The following is an 18497-nucleotide window of genomic DNA, read 5'->3' on the forward strand; positions in this document are numbered from 1 at the left end:
ATGGGTGTATCATTCCATCACTGCTCTTACTGTTCTTACAGTACACCATACAAAACTACTCTGAAGAATCATTTGAGACTTCATACTGGAGAACGCCCTTATTCCTGTTCTGTGTGTGGCAAAACTTTCATCCAAAAAGCTAACCTTCGACGACATATGTTAATACATAATTAATTATAATTTCCGAGTAAATTGTGGATGATAACCTAGCAATGGCAACCTAGGTTGACAAAAAGTAAAAAATTATGGGTGTCTAAATCATAGGAGAATAAAGTAATGTCGGTTTCTGTGAATTTCAAGCTTATAGAGTTTAATAAAATTAATAAATTTCACATTAAATATAATAATTTTTAATTATATGAGCTTATAGTTTTGAAGTTTCTATTCTTTTTCTCTTCTTTTAAAATTTATCATTTTAATATATGCTGCAAGAATGTAATTTGAAAATAAAGACAAATGTACCAACTCAAGTCACTCCTCAAGAAGAAATTAATTTTGTCTGGCAATTAGATTTGGAAGTTGATATTAATAATGTCCATCAGACTGGCATACCAAAGAATTAAAAATAAATGAGCTTGTAGATAGTTGTGACGCTGACACTTGGATACAGATTTAAATTGAACAAAAAAGCAAAGCTGGACAGATGAACTGAACTGAAAAAACAGTTACACATGTCAAATCTAATGAAATGACTAATGAAAATCATTTTACAAATATAAGAAAAGTAATAAAAAAAAATTATTATTTTAAGAAATTTTAAGTGAAAAATAATTGTGGAATAGTCTGGCAAATTTGTTACATTTTATGAAGCTGTTGATATCAAAGAACTCCATTTTTTTAATACTGTTATTTTTCTTTCTTTAATATGTCTTATTTTTGTATGAATATGTATGAAAATTATATTCCTTATAACAACAGGAAGTGTATGTATCTGCAGTGTCCAAACAATTCTGTCTCATTTTCAATCATGAAATTTTGCACACAGGTAGTGCACAGGTAGGTGACTCAAGGTACCTTAAATCCAAATTTGAAAATTTACTATATAAATTTTTTTTATTTAATCTTTTGTGTTATTTTGAATGATTCTTTGAACAAATTTGCCCATAATTTTATTTTTGATGATAGCTGAAGAATCTGTGCATCGTGGAATATTTTAAAGAATTATCATTCTAAAGAAATTTGCTTTGTACTTCTGACTTAATTTACTGAAATTTGAGAAATTATGAAATTTGAATAAGACTTGGCTGAAAAACTTTAAGGGTTGAAATTAAAATTTCTGCATCTGACATTCTAATTTCATTACCTTTTTGAAATATTTTGAGATTATGTCTGTAATTTAAAATGATAGATTAAACTATCTTTATTCATGGTTTTTTACTTAATTATTTTCCTGATAAATTCAGATTTTTTTTTCTCTGATCTGCTGGGAGACATTTTCTTTTTCACTGATTTTGGCATAGTTACAAAATTAGCAAGCCAAGAATCATAAAAAAAAATATTTTTATAATTCTGGTTTTAGTATGTCTTTATTTTTAGTTATTTATTTATTTTAGTTATAATTATTTTGATTTTTTTATTGTTTGTAGTCCCCCAGATCCAAGTGAATTCTATAATTTTTTTATTGTTTTATTTTATAGCTTTATTTTATTTTATTGTGGTTTTAATTTTATTGATATTTATCAGACATGGGCAATGCTGTGTAAAAATCATATAGCTTTTTGTACATAACTTAATTTTAATAGTACAATTTACAATTTAATTTTACTTCCATCCTTTCTTCTAATTTCATTGTCTCTCCCCTCTCTTTTTAGAATGTCAACATTTTCTGTTATTTGTTTTGATTTTTATAGTTAGTACTCTTAGTAGTAACATTGTCATGAACTAAAATAAATACATAAAATCAATATCAAATTTTTTATATCTTTTTCATAGTTTTATTCTATGTTGCTGTGGTATTGGTTGCTTTTAGAAGCCATTTATTTTGTAGGAATTAATGGTTTCTAAAATTTTTCTATTAAATATTTTGTAAAACCTTGCCTGAATGATTTCTCCAGTAAAATGTTTTTAAACTCCAAATTTTGATTGACATATTACTCATTATTTTATTCGCTAAAGTGCACTTCTATACGTTTAAAATTGTAGAATCCTTACAGTGTTCTGTTCATTATGCTAAGCATTTTCTCAATTTTCTATCTATAGCTTAATGCAATATATCTAATTACATTTTAGGAAGGAGCAGTATTATTTAATAGTAATGCATTTTAAAATTTATTTAATTAAAATTATAATTAATATTTAAAGAAAAATAATTTTGAGGTGCATATATCACTCTTCAAAGTTTATATGTTCCAAGTTTGGTATCTCTAGATTAAACAATCAGACCTGTTGAGTGCAAACACACACATTCATCTTTATTGTTAGTAGAGATTGATTTTGCTGACACTCATTCTCATAGGCAACATTGTACATGTTCTGTTATTTACAAGTTGTAACAAAATTGAAGTGAGTGAATGATATTATGAACATGCTACAGCTGAAGATGTAATATTATTTATTTCAAGATGATGTTTTTACTTGAAATACAGGTTTCACACCAGAAGTGAGAATGAATTGAAGATGTCATTAGTATTTTTTTTTTTTTTGGCTCGGAATTAGAATTTAAAAAAATAATTTGTCTAATAAATATTTTATATATATATAGTACAAATTCTTTTATAAATAAAATGCAAACTCCCCAGATTAAATTATTTTTACAATACAAAGGCTTATGTTCTTTGATGTGATACTTTAATGCCTCTCATCTAAGAAACAATTTTCTGAATCATTTCTTCTAATTGATTAAATGTTCTCTTGTTAATACAAATTAAACTTAATTATGATTTACTTGATTTTCATTGATCCACTTAGGGCCTGACTTGGGTATATTACTAAGTATAGTTCCAATAGATTAAATATTAATAACTGGAGCTTAAAACTTAACTCTGATCAAATGTATACCTTTTCTTTTAAATATATAAGAAAATAATTTTAAATTGAGTTTTCATGTACTATAGTTATAAAATATAATGGGCAAAAGTGTCTTAGAGGTATATTTTTTATTTTGGGGATGACAGTGCTTTAGTCAGTTGAATATTTTGATATTTTTATTAATTTTTGTTGTATTTAAAATATATTTGCTAATAAATTGTAACAGTTCATTTTTATTCACTTATTTATTAATTTTCATTTGACTGTCATTTAAATATTTGTATGTATCGCATTTTAAAATATAGTAGTTTCACTTTTCATGATTTTTTTTTTTTTTTGGTTACTTCATGATTTACATCCTATTTTGTTCTACATCCATTATATTATTTGATATGTGCTTAAAACTGAAATTATGTCGTGGGAAACTGCAAAAGAGATCTCCCTTTATTGCCATACAGTCCATTTTGAATTGAATTACCATTATCATTGTTTTCTGATGGGAACTAAAATTGAGATCTTATAGCCATCACCAACTATGGAATAGCCTGTACCATAGAAGATATATTCTGAACCACCTTAAACACCAGGGAAGAGAGAACTAATCACCATACTGAAAGTTTCTCATTCTTACTTTTGAGATGCTTTCTGCTGGAGGAAAATAATTGAAAAGTTAGAATTAAATCAACTCCTAAATTAAAACAAGGGTGCTCTCTGGCTGCGGAACATAATTGAAAAGACAAAATTTAATCATGAACAAAACTATTAAGCATAAAAACATTCACACAAAAAAAAAATTACTGAAAGATTGACATTTTCTATCATTGCAGTCTAATAATCTTATAGCTTGATAGAATTCTATTATATATTGACTTTCACTTGTTCATGTAATTTTGAGGTTCAACAAAAATATTTGCTCTAATGTTTTGAAAGCTGCAAAATATTTTTTGTTTATTAATGATTTTAAAAAAATCAAATCAACTGTGGTTAAAATGTGTTGTTGAATAACAAATTGGGTAAATGTTATAAATATGGTATTATTATTTTTAATTATTATTTTATGTTATGGTAATGTTAATAAAGTGACATCTGAAAACTTGCCAGTTCAAATAAAATTAGTTATGGCTGTTAAAAAAGTGGTATTTCATCATGTTAGTAAATGCTAATTTTGATGGTTATAATTTTGTTTTTAATACTTAAGGTGATATATTCACAAACAACTGAAGATTCATCATGGTAATATCTAAATATAATTTCTTACATTTTTTTTATCCCAACACCTGGCTCTTTTGAAACAAATAATCAAGGTACTAGTTCATTTTCCACCTTAAATTTCAATAGTTTGAACTAATGAGATTTTAAAAAAATATATTTTACTAATATTTTTTAGAATTTGAGTTTTTACTTTTGCTACTTTCTTGTATACGAATTGATATTTTTAAAGCTAATTATTGTGTGCTTGAAATTGTTATAAAGAAAAAAAAAAATTCAAATATTTAATGAATAAATAATTTTGAACTGCTGTTAGTTTTTTAGTAATAAAATGTACAATATTATATTTTAATTCTTTTATAATTTTTTAGTTTCTACAGAATGCATTGGAAAGTTCTTTGGCTCATTGAAAAGAGTTTACTTGTTCTTTTTAAATTCTTTTATGAGCTATTATAATCTGTTTGTAATTTTTGTAGTTTTAGCTACAATTCATTTTTTAAAGTATTATGTTTTTATGATCTGCAATTCATAAAAATGATAGATTAATTTCATTAATTATTGAATATGTGTTTATTGTTTTCATTTATTTTTAGTATAACATGTTTTCCTATGACCTATAAATTCATTTACTGAAATTATAGGAAATTATTTTTTAAAAAATTATATGTACTCTTAATATTCTACTTTATTGACCTAATGAACTGGTCAGAGTCGCTTATTGATTATTTTGTGGCAAGCTTTCTTTTTCAATATTATATGGAATTTAATAAATTCTATTTGTTTAATTTTTGCTTGCCTTTAAAATTTGTTTTTAAAAATGTACCGAACTTAAAGTGCAAAACTCATTTAATTTTTATCTTTCTCCAGTATATATCTGCATATATATAATTTTTGGTTCTTTAATGCTCAAAATTGATTTGGAATTATATATATCTTTTTAATCCTTTTCTTATGTATCTGATTTGACAATTTCCTTCATTAGCATAATCATTTGAGCAATAATCTGTTTAAATATGATGTAATGAAAGTGTTATTAACATATTTATAAACTTCTAAAATCTTGAATATTGATTTATTCACCTTTTTATTCAACTAGTTTCATGCTTGTAAGGATTGAATTTTGTCACCACTTTTTTTACTTATTTTTTGATGGGGAAGAGGAATTGAAATTTTATGCTGGAATTTTGTAGATTTATGTGTTCCTTACAACAATATTTACTTTATAATTTTGTTATTTATTTAATTAATTTAGTAACATTTTAATTCCATATATATGGGCTTCTGGAATTGAATTTAACAACTAAGAAATTCAAAACTATTTATTAAATTTATTTATATTTGTTATATGTATTTATTTAGAGATTCATGTCCTTGTATTTAAATCATGATTTCATTTTACTAAATAAATTTCTTCTCTTAGGTGCAGAAAATCGATTTTCTCTCATAAAAAATGTTAAAAGTGGTTTTCATATCCTTGAGTGCCCTTTTTGTCCCTACACAACCAGAAACAAATCCAATTTAAAAACTCATTTATTAGTTCATAGTGGAGAACGTCACCATGTTTGTGATGTCTGTCAAAAGTCTTTCTCCCAAAAGGCACATTTAAAAACTCATCTGCGAATCCATTCTGGTGAACGCCCATATGGTTGTGAAATATGTGGTAAAAAATTCACTCAACGTTCACATTTATTTACACATCAACTAGTTCATATTAAAGAAAAAGTAGCATTTCCTGTTTGAGAATAAAATTGTTTTAGAAAGTTTTGTCATTTCATGCATTTTTTTATCAGTTATAAGAGATCGATGGAAATAATTGAAAGAAAACTATAAAAAATAATGTATTTATCAAAAGATCATAAACTTTTGTACAATTCTATTTCCACCTATAGAAGCATTTATTACTTTGTAATATATATTTGTGTTTAAATGACATAACTATTTGTTTATATTTATTTTTCTGAGTTTTAATAATTATCTGAATTGTCTAAAATTCCTAAATTATTTCTGTGGGCTCACATTTCATTGTTTGTATATTTTTTAAACTTTAAATTTGTTATTTTCAAAGATTTCTGAAGGAATACTGTGCAAGATTATAAAATGTATGCAAAAAAAAAAAAAAAAATCCTTTACATTTCAATCCTCTCCTTTTCTTTTTCTCTACACAGTTTCAGAAATGCATGGAATATAGTGATTTTTCATCCACAAATGTCTTCTTAAATCTTAGAATTTCATGCTATGTGATGAATTGTTTCATACTGCTTGCATTTTTATTTTTTCCCTTCATAATTACCATATCTATTGTTTAATTACTATTTTATAAAGTTTTTAAATATTTTATTCTGTTTGTGTATTCAAGTTAATTTTAATAAAAAAAATTTTTAATTTTTATTTTAAAATAGTAATTTTTAAATTAAATCAATAATTGTTGCATGTCTGAAGATTACAATTTCATTAATATCATCGTTTAAATAATTGTAAAATGTATAAGTAAGTTGTAATTGTAAATTTTCCCTTGTCTTTTGAAAGGATTTAAAATAAATTTAATTAATAAGAAAAAACAATTTTGAACTTCCTGAAGCATTGAAGTATGACAACATTTTAATTTGATTGATTGATCTTGTCTGTAGCTAATTTGATTGCATTAGCTAATCCATTATGGGTAACAATTTTTTACTATCTTCCTATTTATAACAAGAATTTCTTTTAACAACTTTTTACAAATAACTATGCTGAATAAAAGTACTATAGTTTCTATCAAAACAATCTCTGTGATTTTTTTCAAATCTTTGTTCATAATACTAAAAATTTTGGTAGAAGAAGAAGATGATATTACTCTGAATGATAATGATTTTTTTTATTACCTAAAATTCCACCTATCTGGGTTCAACAATTACAGTTACCTAAAGATGATACTTTTTGTCATGTCAGATTAACCTAATGTTTCCTTTTTATGTGTTGTTAATTGATGAAGAAGTAACATACAAAAGAGTTTCTCCTCTTCCCAATATGGATTACTTGAGACAGCAGAATCTGAACAAACTTTTAATAGCAGTCTCAATAAAATATTTGATTTTTGTAAATTTTATGGAACAATGAATTTAATATTCACATTTCCAAACATATATTTTTATGGGAAATGACCCTATATCTCAATACTATTTGAATTTTCCCCATAGATAAATATCTAGATAAAATAATGTTCTGTACATGTATCATACTTTAAAATTGTATCTTAATGTGAAACTTACTTATTATAGTAAGAACCTTTTAAATATAATTCGGGTACTTTAATTTAATAAGGAAATCATGATTAATCATATATAAAATATATTATCCTCCCTCAGACATTGAATATTATTCGAGCATTCTTTTGCTATATTTTATTATTGACACTCATAATTTATTTTTCATTTCTGTTTCATTTAATAATAAATTTTTCAAAAGTTGCATTTAAAATTTTGTGGAATGAATTAAAATTCTCATGACATAAATGAAAGCTGTATCTTTTAACACATTTTTATTGAACTTGGCTTGCACCATATTCTAAAAAATTATTTTTTTATCTAAATACATTAAATTTTTGCTCATTTTTTGATGTTTTAGAAAATTTTGCATATTTGTATGATTTTGATAGCAATAACCAATTTAATGTTGTCTGTTTACTTCTCATTTCATTATCAGTTAATATATTAATTTTAATTCCTTGTTAGTAACACTACTTGAATGTGAGAAAAATTTTATTTCAAGATTCTGTAGAGTTTATGATAATAAATTGCAATAATTAAATAGTAAAAAACAATCAAAATAAAAAAGTAATTGTGCTAATAACAGTATGTTTGTGTAAAAATTGTTTCTATTAAATTTATTTCTGGAGAATTTCACATGTTAACGGTGGGTAGATAAAAATATAAATGTAATTTATTTTTTTTCTTATTGTTTGCGTCTTTGAATGCTGTATAAAAAACAATAACCTGAAATACAAAATTTTTAAATTTATGTTTCAGGTAACCAAGCATGTTACTTCTTTTCTAAAGATAGAATTTTTATCCATGATCCTTCCCCACCCTCCCACCAGAGTATAAATGTGTCCCTCCAAAATAAACATATGGAGTGGCATTTAGTTTGCTCATATGTCCAAATATGGATATTGTATGCTCAAAATTTTCAAGCCCTACAAAACTCTCAATATGCATTTAATAAAACATAGCAGATGAAAACTGCTGTGCATCTTCACTGTATGGAAATAAAATTTGAATATCCCTTTTCATCCTTCCCAAAAGAATGTTCTTGTAATAAATTATTTACAATTGAATAAATTTCTATATTAATTACTTTTTGTAAAAAAAAACATTTTAACTGAATGGAAATATCAAAATGCTTTGTTTATTGAAAGTAGAAGATTTTAAATTAATGTAACAAATCTATTTCTTAATAGATTCTAAGTATTGAAGGTATATATTTTTTATTTTAATTGCTGTAAATTTTACTACTTTGTTCCAATTGTCAAAAATGATGACTATCCATTAATTATATCAAAGTATTCAGTAATAACATACACCTATTAGTAGACCTAATAATAGATTTTCATTCTTTTAATGGAATAATGTGATTATTAAGAAATATTGATTTAAATTATATTACTGATATTGATCTGTGTTAGCTATATAGGTTTTATAAATAGGCACCAACTAGTTTTTTTTTGTGTGTATTTTCATTCTTGAACTTATTTAAATATTTGTTTACTGAAGGAAATAAAATCCTTTTAAATGAAAATTCTGTTAATTCAGTATATTTCAAAGAGACAATTGATAATATTTTCTGCTTATAGTGCTGAAATTTAAATATAATTTCTACACTTTAGTTAATGAAAATTTACTTTTGTTCAGACTATCCGCTTTAGGGATTTACTTAGCATGCCAAATGTTTTCTCATAATTATTTAAAAAATTGGATAAAAAATGAAATAATAAATAATATCATGTTTGTATACATTTTGTATAACCGAATGTGGAAAATATGTGTGAAAATTATAAACCTCCTTGCTATTCTGAATTCATCATCTGTTTCTTCCACTCACATTATCTATTTTTTGACATTAACATAAACGTATAACCATTTTTCCTTAAGTTATGGACTATTACTCCTTATTTCATTATTTTCTTTATAAAAAGAATGTCCTGTATATATATTTTGTGAACTAAATGTGTTGTCAATTTTTGTGACCATCGGAACACTCACTAGATATCTCAGCATTTTTCTCTGTAAAATGAATCTAAAAGACAATCATACAAACAGGGTAAATGTGATCCCCATTAAATAAATAGACCACTCTTTGCTGCTCTAACCCCCCCCCCCCCCGAAATAACCATTAAGGTACAGGAAATAACAATTTCAGTTTATAAGAAATTTCTGATATTTTCATAATGAAAGGAAACTGGTGGGTGATGAACATCCATGTGTGATGTTAAAAAAAATTATTGAAAATTATCAGATTATTTCATCATCACTATAATACTTTTGAGATGATAATTATATGTATGAATTAACAAGATTTTTAAATATTGTGCTTTAACTACATATTCTTTTTTTAGATTACTCACAAATAGAAAACTTTCCTTCCAACATTGGGGGAAATGTCTCTCCACCGCATTCATGCCCTCACTGCCCTTACAAGACTTGGACAAATACACACCTTAAAAGTCACTTGAGAACACATACTGGAGAACGCCCTTATTTGTGTACTGTGTGCTATAAGTCTTTTATTCAACCGTCCCATTTAAAAACTCACTTCAGAATTCACTCTGGAGAACGTCCATATGGATGCAAAACATGTGGCAAAAAATTTGCTGACAGAAGTAATTTTTTGAGGCACCATCTTATTCATGTAAACAAGACTTCCAGATAAATACTTGTATTAGCGAAATTAATTTCTGTTAAAGTGTTGAAAGTGTGTTTTCATCATTTAGTCCACTATTTTCTTGCATTTAAAATTTTTTTTAATTAGTTCTTAACATTTGAAGTTCGATTAAAATTATCATATATAAATATGCTTTTAATGTTTTCAATGGGACTTATACCTAGTGTAAAAAAAAAAGAAAGAATTCTATGCATTTTGAAAATAACATTGCAATTGTAATATCTATTTTTTACAAAAAAAAAAAAAAAATTAATGCATATTTGAACAATTTATATAGATTGATGAGTACCAATTTCTCAGCAGCTTCATAAATTACAGTTTCTGCTTTGCCTAAATTTACTTGGGGGATAAATGAATGGCGAAGTATTGAAGAATTTCACAATTTTTTATACTTTTCAATCATTTTTAATTATCTGTATTGTATAATGCATTGTTTGTTTTGTTTTGACATTAGATATCATCTTGGTGTTAAGTGAAATATGGTGTTATAAGAATGTTTCTAAAATTATAGTTCTTCTCTGTCTCTCTCTTTTATATCTAGATGTCCAAATATTTATTAAAATTGAAAAATCTTATTGGCATTTGGAGAATCATTCATTATTTAAAGATAGGATGCTAATTCGTGTTACGTTTTATATCATTGTCTCTTCATATGTATTGGTCTTAGAAACAGTTAACAAGTGCAGTTTTCAATTTGGTGTTTTATTAACAAAAGTAAACAGAATTTGTGTTTCTGATAATAATAAATGCTCTTAGACCAAAAATAAAAGAAAGGGGACTATCTTGTTTATTGAATAAAAATTTAATCTCCCATTATCTATATGAATATTATGATAATATATGAAATTATGATTCTAATAACATTTTGATAACATATTATTTTATATTATGAAATAGTTTATTTGTGTATTGTAAAATTTATGATGGCTGCTGTTTACAATTAATTCAATTATTTTTCTTCATCACTAAAATCACATTGATATTTTTTAGATTTTGTAAAAAAAATAAAAGAGGAGTACATTAGTTTTCAACTTGTGGTGAAAATTTCTTATAGTTATTTCAGCTATAACAATTTTTATTATTTTTTGGACATTTTCATTTATACTAATGCCCCTTACTCATTTGTCTGTAAAATATTCCTTTCTTTATCTTAATGTTTGCTTTATGAGGTTTTTATTCAAGAAATTATGCAATGAATTGTCAATAAACCTTTTGTAACTTTCTTGTGTTGGTTTATTGGCGTTAAATATTAGCAAATTGTTGATCTTAAAAATATATTTCCTAAATTTAATTTTAATATTTCAGATTTTTGACCCCCCCCCCCCCTTCATTCAGGTTTTTGAATGTAATTTACCAATTTCAGGCAATTTATTGAATATTATGGAAACTTAACTAACATTTACATTTATCTCAGTTAAGAGGAAAAAAATTTTATTAATTCAGTTTAATTGTTCCTTAAAAAATGTGAGTGTTTTATTATAAAATGATATTTAATTTGTTCCTTTTTAAACTAAACATGTTTACAAAGGAAGGAAATTAATTAAGGAAAAGTTGTTTTATTAAATAATACACGAGTTTAAATTTGTATTGTATGAGTTTGGATATATTTGCTATGTTTTAATTTAATTTTGGATTTATATTGATTGATTGATTTTGGGCTTGTACTGATGTTCAGCTTGGTATTGATTTTTCTTTTCATTTCATGTAGAAAAATGAAATAATTTTTTTTTTTTTTTTTTTACTCATTGAAAATAATGTTAGTAAAGGTTATTGAAGTGTAATGTATTGCTACTTTTGGTGTTTAAAATTGTTTGGAATGGAATAAATTATGAAAAAAAATGATTAGAATATAAGTGCTCACTTTGAGTTAGTAGGTTAATAAAAATTACTATAATTTAATCTTTAATTGTTTTTGTTGATTTTTCCTTTGTAAAATTTTCAAATTTTATAAATTTATATTAAAAATTTCAAGTTGAAACTGACTTGTAAAATGTGTACTTTGTAAAATGAAATTTCTGTTTTTAATTAATTTTAATTCACTTATTGAAGCCATTTTCATAATTCATTCCATTGTTAGTTATTTTAGACAACTTTTTCCCCTTCAATTTTCATTAACTGCAGTAATATTTTATTTTTAAATACTATAAAATTTTAAAAACATCCTTGTGTAGTATATATCTCTAACATTTACCAGACACATTATGTCTACGACTGCATTATTTTTTTCCCTTCAAAATGTGCCAGGATTATATATTGACTTAATTTTTTTTATGCTGTTAATAGTTCAGTTATTGTTTATTATATATTTCTTTAGTACCAAAACTAGATAGTATTTGAGCATCTGAAGTATTTAAGTTGGAACCATTAGAAAAATTAATATCAGCTCTATCACTAAAAATAAGAACATTCCAATTTCAAAGATGCCAATAGTGGACTATAATTAATTTAATTTTATGCTGTTTGGAACAGCAGTGATATTATTAAAGATCATTTAATTTTCACTTCTAAATGATAGAAATGTAATAGAGCCTATGCAATTTTAATAACTTGGCTGAATGGCACTTAAAATTGTAGGTCATTGTCATTCTATCAATTGATAAAGTTATACTATTGTATTTCTTTTAAACTTTTTATTTTATTATATAATATTATTTTAAAATTCTTATTGATGTATAATTTATGAGGAAATTGATAATTGCTTTCAAATTATGCTTGCTTCATAGTTTGAAAAGCATTTCACTTCATCCCTGATAAAATGAATCAAAATTTTGTTTGCATGTAATTTACATCTGATTTAAATATCTCATGAAGAAATCTTAATATTCTTTTTATATTTCTGTAATAGGTTCCCTGGGAAAAGTCACCTTTTCTAAAATTAAGGATTGCAATTATACTTTCTATTTGTGTTCCTTTTGTTCATATTCAACTTCACATAAATCAACAATGCAGAAACATGTTTTGAATCACACTGGTGAACGGCCATTTATGTGTACATTTTGCAGAAAATCATTCAAACAAAAAGTTCACTTGAATTCACATATGTTGACCCATATAAATAAATCTACTGGACATTTGAACCATTTTACTGGAAACTGATAAGAAAAAGGTATAATAATAAGAATTTGTCCCAACAATACAATCTTGCTTTATTTAAATTACTGTAAGGAAGAATTTTTAATCATTATTTTTGACAAGTATTAACATGAATAATTTTTTAAAAATCCAAATTTTTAAAATTTTTTGAAAATATTTTGCTTTAATAAATTTGAAGGAAGCCTTGCATTTTTTTGTATATATATATATATTGCTAAAATGTATTATTATTTTTTTATGTTCAGATGTAATTGGGATTTGTGCTTTATTCTTTTGTGTTTTATTATATTTTAATATCATGTGTTTTTATCATCATCATTATATCAATATAACATGCTTTAATATTATATTTAAAGTATTTCAGACATATATAAAACACAAAATTTAGCTGATTGAAGATGAAAATATTATGCTAATTTTTAAAAAGTTGTGTTTAAATGGTTTGAAATTGTGTTTATGTTTTTGCAAAAGTTAGAAAAGAAATTATTGTTGCTTTGATACTATAAATTACTAAACAAGCTATCCTGATACTTAATTTGTTTATGTAGCTGACTAATCTTATTATTATTTTTTTTTCTTCTTTCTTTTTAGATCCAAATCAAGGAAATTTTTTTAAAGCACTTAAACTCGAGACAGGTGTTGCATATACATGTTCTGTGTGTTCTTATTATACTCCACATAAAGGATCTATGAAGATGCATATTTTAATTCATACTGGTGAACGACCATTTCTGTGTAAAGTTTGCAGTAAATCCTTTAAACAAAAAGCTCACTTAAAAGCCCATTTGTTAATCCACTTGAAGTGAATTGTTGAAAATTTAAGTTTTTTTTATAGATTTAATTTCCTGAAAATTTAAGTATATTATATCTTTAGATTTCTCAAATATGATTTATTATTGTGTAGACATCTGAAAAATTAAAAATATCATCTGAGGTATGAAAAAGTTTCAAAAAATGTGTGTGATTTTAGAAGATATTGCTAAAGAATGAAATCTTTTGATAAAATCATTATAACATTTAGTCATTTCAATGTATTTTATTTGTGGTTTTGAAACAGTTGTCATGGTTTCTTTTTTGTTATTCTTAATTGTAAATTTTGTCTTTATTTCAAAGTTTCAGTTTGAAATATCTCTTTTTATAATAAATAAATTGAGTGTATATGTGAATTTTCTCTAAGTCCTTTTAATTTTTAAACTTTCTATATTGAATTAATATAAACAATTTATTTATAAATGGACACTGTTAAGTTATAAACTCCAGATTCACATTTAGAGATATACTTGCCTTTTCAAAACATAATTATAAAAATCAATTGTTACTTTCTCTAATTATATTATTAATAATTTATTATAAAATTAAAGATTGAATTAGTCCAGTTCTTTCTTGCTTAAATAATAACTGTAAATTTCAACAATTCTGTAGTTATTATAGGTTTAATGATATTTAAAAAATACATATGAGATTAAAATTAAAAAAACATATAAGAATTTTTGGTGAATATAGTATTATTTATCAAGAAAATTTTAAAAGGATAAGAAATGATGTGATAATTTTGTAGAAAACTTATGGTATTTTTTTTTATTTTTTCATGCTTCTCCTGTTTAATTTTTTGTTACTTATATGTTTTAATTGCTTAATAACTTTAACATACATTTTTGTATAAATATGATTATGTTTGAAAATTTTAAAATTATCTGTCTTCTTTTACTGGGAAAATTCATTTTCATATTAGCCATGTGCATGTTTTTACTTTTGAAGTACATAAATATGATGGAACTCTTTCAGATGACACTTTAAATAAAATTCCTTTAAAAGTAATGTGAATTCATTCTACGATTATTTTTTCTTTGTAGAGAAATGTTCAATGCATTGAATAAAATATCTCATAAAAATGGTAGTTAGTGAAAAAGAGATTACTGATTCTTTACAGAAAGCTAAAGTGTGTTAAAGAATTTTTGAAAATGAATTCCTTATTTTCCAAAAATTCATTTTGCAACAGATTGTAACTTCATTTATTTAAAATATGTATACTTTAAGAAATAATATAGAATCATTCAATAAATATATGCTCGTTCTGGCATACATCAGATATATAATTCTTGATAGACTTTTTGTATCTGACAATAATGGCTGCGATAAAGTATTTTAAAATCATTAATAGTCCTTTGGCATTGAAGCATTGCTTCACTTTCATTTAATCATATCATTGGTGTAGCTGCTCAGCTGAGAGTTACTTTGACCACTGGCACATATTCAAGTCATACTAAATGCAATTTATTTGTTTTTAGGTAGTTTATGGAAATTTGATTGTATGTGCTTTTTTTTGTCCACTGACCATCACAGTATTTTCAATCAAAACACATAGCACACTAATATTATTGTTATGTTCTTAAACTGAATTTTTTTTACTGATTATATTTTTATTCCTTTCCTTTAAACTCTTGAATTTCACATGTATAATAAGAAATATTTTCTGATATCAGCTAGGAACAAGATAATAAATATTATTTAAAATTTATAACTTGACAAATTTTAAGATCTGGCAGATTCTTGTAAAAAATGAAAACATATTTATATCTAAGATTTCTGAATTAATTTTACAATAAATTCAACTAAAAAGAAAATGCTTATCAATTTGATATTCTGCAATTTTTTTTCTCATTACCTTTTACAAACACTATTGAAATATTTTTTTACTTACCTGATTGCAAAGACAATTTTCAAATTTATTGGCATATTTTAGTTTTAAAATGCTAATCATATGTAAAAGTGCTCTTTTTACACACATTTTTGTAATGGAGGGTTTTTTCAATCGACTTTTCAGTCCTTTTTTGAAATATTATACTTAATATAATATACTTAATTATATTTTGAATAATATACTTAATTTTGCTCTATTCTATTTTCTTTTGTATAACATATTTTAATATTTTCAGTTTATTGATTACTTTTGATTGCGTTTGTGTGATGTTTATTACCTTGAATAAATTTGAGGGAAACTGACTTAACAATTCTGTAATATTTATAATAATTATTTATAATTTGAAGACTAAGAAATTTGACTAATTAAAAATTCTATTTTGATAATATCAATGAAAGAGTGATTTTTATAAAAACTGCTTTCTTTAAATTTGTTTAATATGGTGATGACTATGGAAAAATAGTTTATTTTTCCATAATCACCATATTAAACAAATTTGTCCTTTTATTAGTGTATTCTTTTTATATTCAATATAGGATTGCAGCTTGTTTCTTCAATTTCTCAAGACTTGGAGAATCTTCAACTTGGAATTCAAATTCATTGCTGTTCATTTTGCAACTATTCATCACAGTATCGTGGGAATGTGAATAAGCATATGATTGTTCACACAGGAAGACGTAGCTACTTGTGTAATGTCTGTAATAAAGCCTTCGGACGGAAAGCGCATATGAAAAGACATTATAAAATTCATTTCAAACAACATGCTTTTGAATGTGAAACTTGCAAAGAGAAATTTTCCAACCAATCTGAACTTGATCAACATCAAGCATCTCATACTTAAATATGTAATGCATGGAAATAATGCATGTTTTGCATTGCCTAATGAAGTATATGCAAACAAACGATTCCACTTAGCACATAAAAAAACAATGAATAACAAACTTACCTAAATGTGAAACAACTAATTGTGCTTTGCCATCTAGTATAAATCACAATATCAACTGTATCAATCATTTTTTTAAATAAAATTTAATATTTCTGTGATGAAGAAAAAATACACTTAATGCTATATTTGTGATCTGCTTATATATTTGGCAACATATCTTTTCAGTGTGGGGATTATTAAATTCATAGAGTTTTGCATTTAAGACTCAATTATTACTAAATAATCCTCCAGGTATTACTCTCTAACTGTTTTATTTTAAAAATCTGAGTTGATAAAAAGATCGAGGAAATTATATTCTTTTTAAAAAAAGAAAATAATTAAACATATGTACTGTACATGTCAAAGTAAATATTCTGATTTAAAAATTTAAAGTGAAACATGTAAAATTGCTGCATTTATTGTAAATGTAATATTTTAAAGATAATATATTAAAATTATAAGTTGAAGTAACAGAAATGAACATTGTGCTTCTTTTTAATAGATTCATGCATCAAATTCTGCTATGCAATTCTTGTTGTCCCTTTAGCAGCACTGATTTAGACTTTCAAATTATGATCATTGTTTATCTCGGTTTATCTGAGGTACACCAAATTCCCATCTTTGATTGACAGTAGCACAATCATATCACAGAAAGCGTGGCAAAAAATTGCATTATAGACTTTATATACAAGATCTAACAAAAGGAACATGAAGTGAAAATCTGTGATACCTGCATTCATACCTTCTTGAAACATTGCAGATCAAATTAATAAACTGATACAAAGTTTTGAAGTGCAATTCATTACCGCATATTCAAATTTTGAAATGTTTATTTGACTCAATCTGTAATGCATAGTTATTCAATTAATTATTCTCCAACATTAATTTAGAAAAGTACATTATTATATGTTGCCGAGTTATTTTTACCACAACTTTTGTGTTCAAAAATTGAATGATTTTATTACTGCAGTCTGTGTAATTTGTCTTTTTATATATATATATTTTGTAGATTTTGAAGCTGATTGTATCGCAAGTGCCAACTCAAGTGGTGTTCTTTTATATTTCTGTAAAATGTGCACCTATAATTCTCCCCAGAAAGGTAATGTTTTGAGACACTTTTTGATCCATAGCAAAAAAAAGGAATATGCTTGTGGAATTTGTCAAAAATCTTTCTCGCAAAAAGCTCATTTAAAAAGTCACATGACTATCCATACTGGTGAACAACCTTTTGAATGTAAAATTTGCCACAAAAAGTACACTCGGATGTTTGGATTAAGATTGCATCAGATGTCTCATTTCAAATAAATTTTTATTTTGAAATTTTTTACTGTCTTTTTTACAGTGGATGTGACAATTTCATGGTATAATGCAATAATTTTATTAAATGGTACTATCAAAATTTATATAGAATTTTCCAAAATAGAATTTTGAATAATATCTTTCAATAGTAAAATTTATATCCATGATCCCTACATAGAATAAAGTTCCAATTCTTTCTATTAACATAATTCACCCTACTATTCTTTGAATAAGGATGTAAATATCTTTTCAGTAATATATCTGAACCAGTCACAAATTAGTGTTTTGATCTTTTCTTTCATCATAAATTCCCTTTTTTTCTCAGAATCAGAGTTTTTACATTTTTTGTAGTCATAAATCTATCAAATGCACCTTCAATAAATATCG

General features: G+C 24.8%; 1 protein-coding gene across 1 annotated transcript; it reads left to right on the plus strand.

Moving 5' to 3' along the window:
* Positions 1-5401: 5401 nt before the first annotated feature.
* Positions 5402-10981, plus strand: LOC129972728 (zinc finger protein 723-like). Its single transcript, XM_056086970.1, has 2 exons — positions 5402-5836; positions 9767-10981. The coding sequence occupies exons 1-2, from the start codon at positions 5542-5544 to the stop codon at positions 10078-10080; spliced, it is 609 nt and encodes a 202-aa protein (XP_055942945.1). The 5' UTR covers positions 5402-5541; the 3' UTR covers positions 10081-10981.
* The last annotated feature ends 7516 nt before the right edge of the window (positions 10982-18497 follow it).

Source organism: Argiope bruennichi, chromosome 6, assembly GCF_947563725.1.
Source record: "Argiope bruennichi chromosome 6, qqArgBrue1.1, whole genome shotgun sequence".
NCBI classification, from domain to species: Eukaryota; Metazoa; Arthropoda; class Arachnida; order Araneae; family Araneidae; genus Argiope; species Argiope bruennichi.

Coding starts and splice junctions, on each gene's coding strand:
- LOC129972728 (XM_056086970.1), top strand. CDS start 5,542: ATGTCCTTGTATTTAAATCATGATTTCATTTTACTAAATAAATTTCTT. Junction 5,837..9,766: donor ATATGGTTGTGAAATATGTG/GTAAAAAATTCA, acceptor TTCTTTTTTTAG/ATTACTCACAAATAGAAAAC.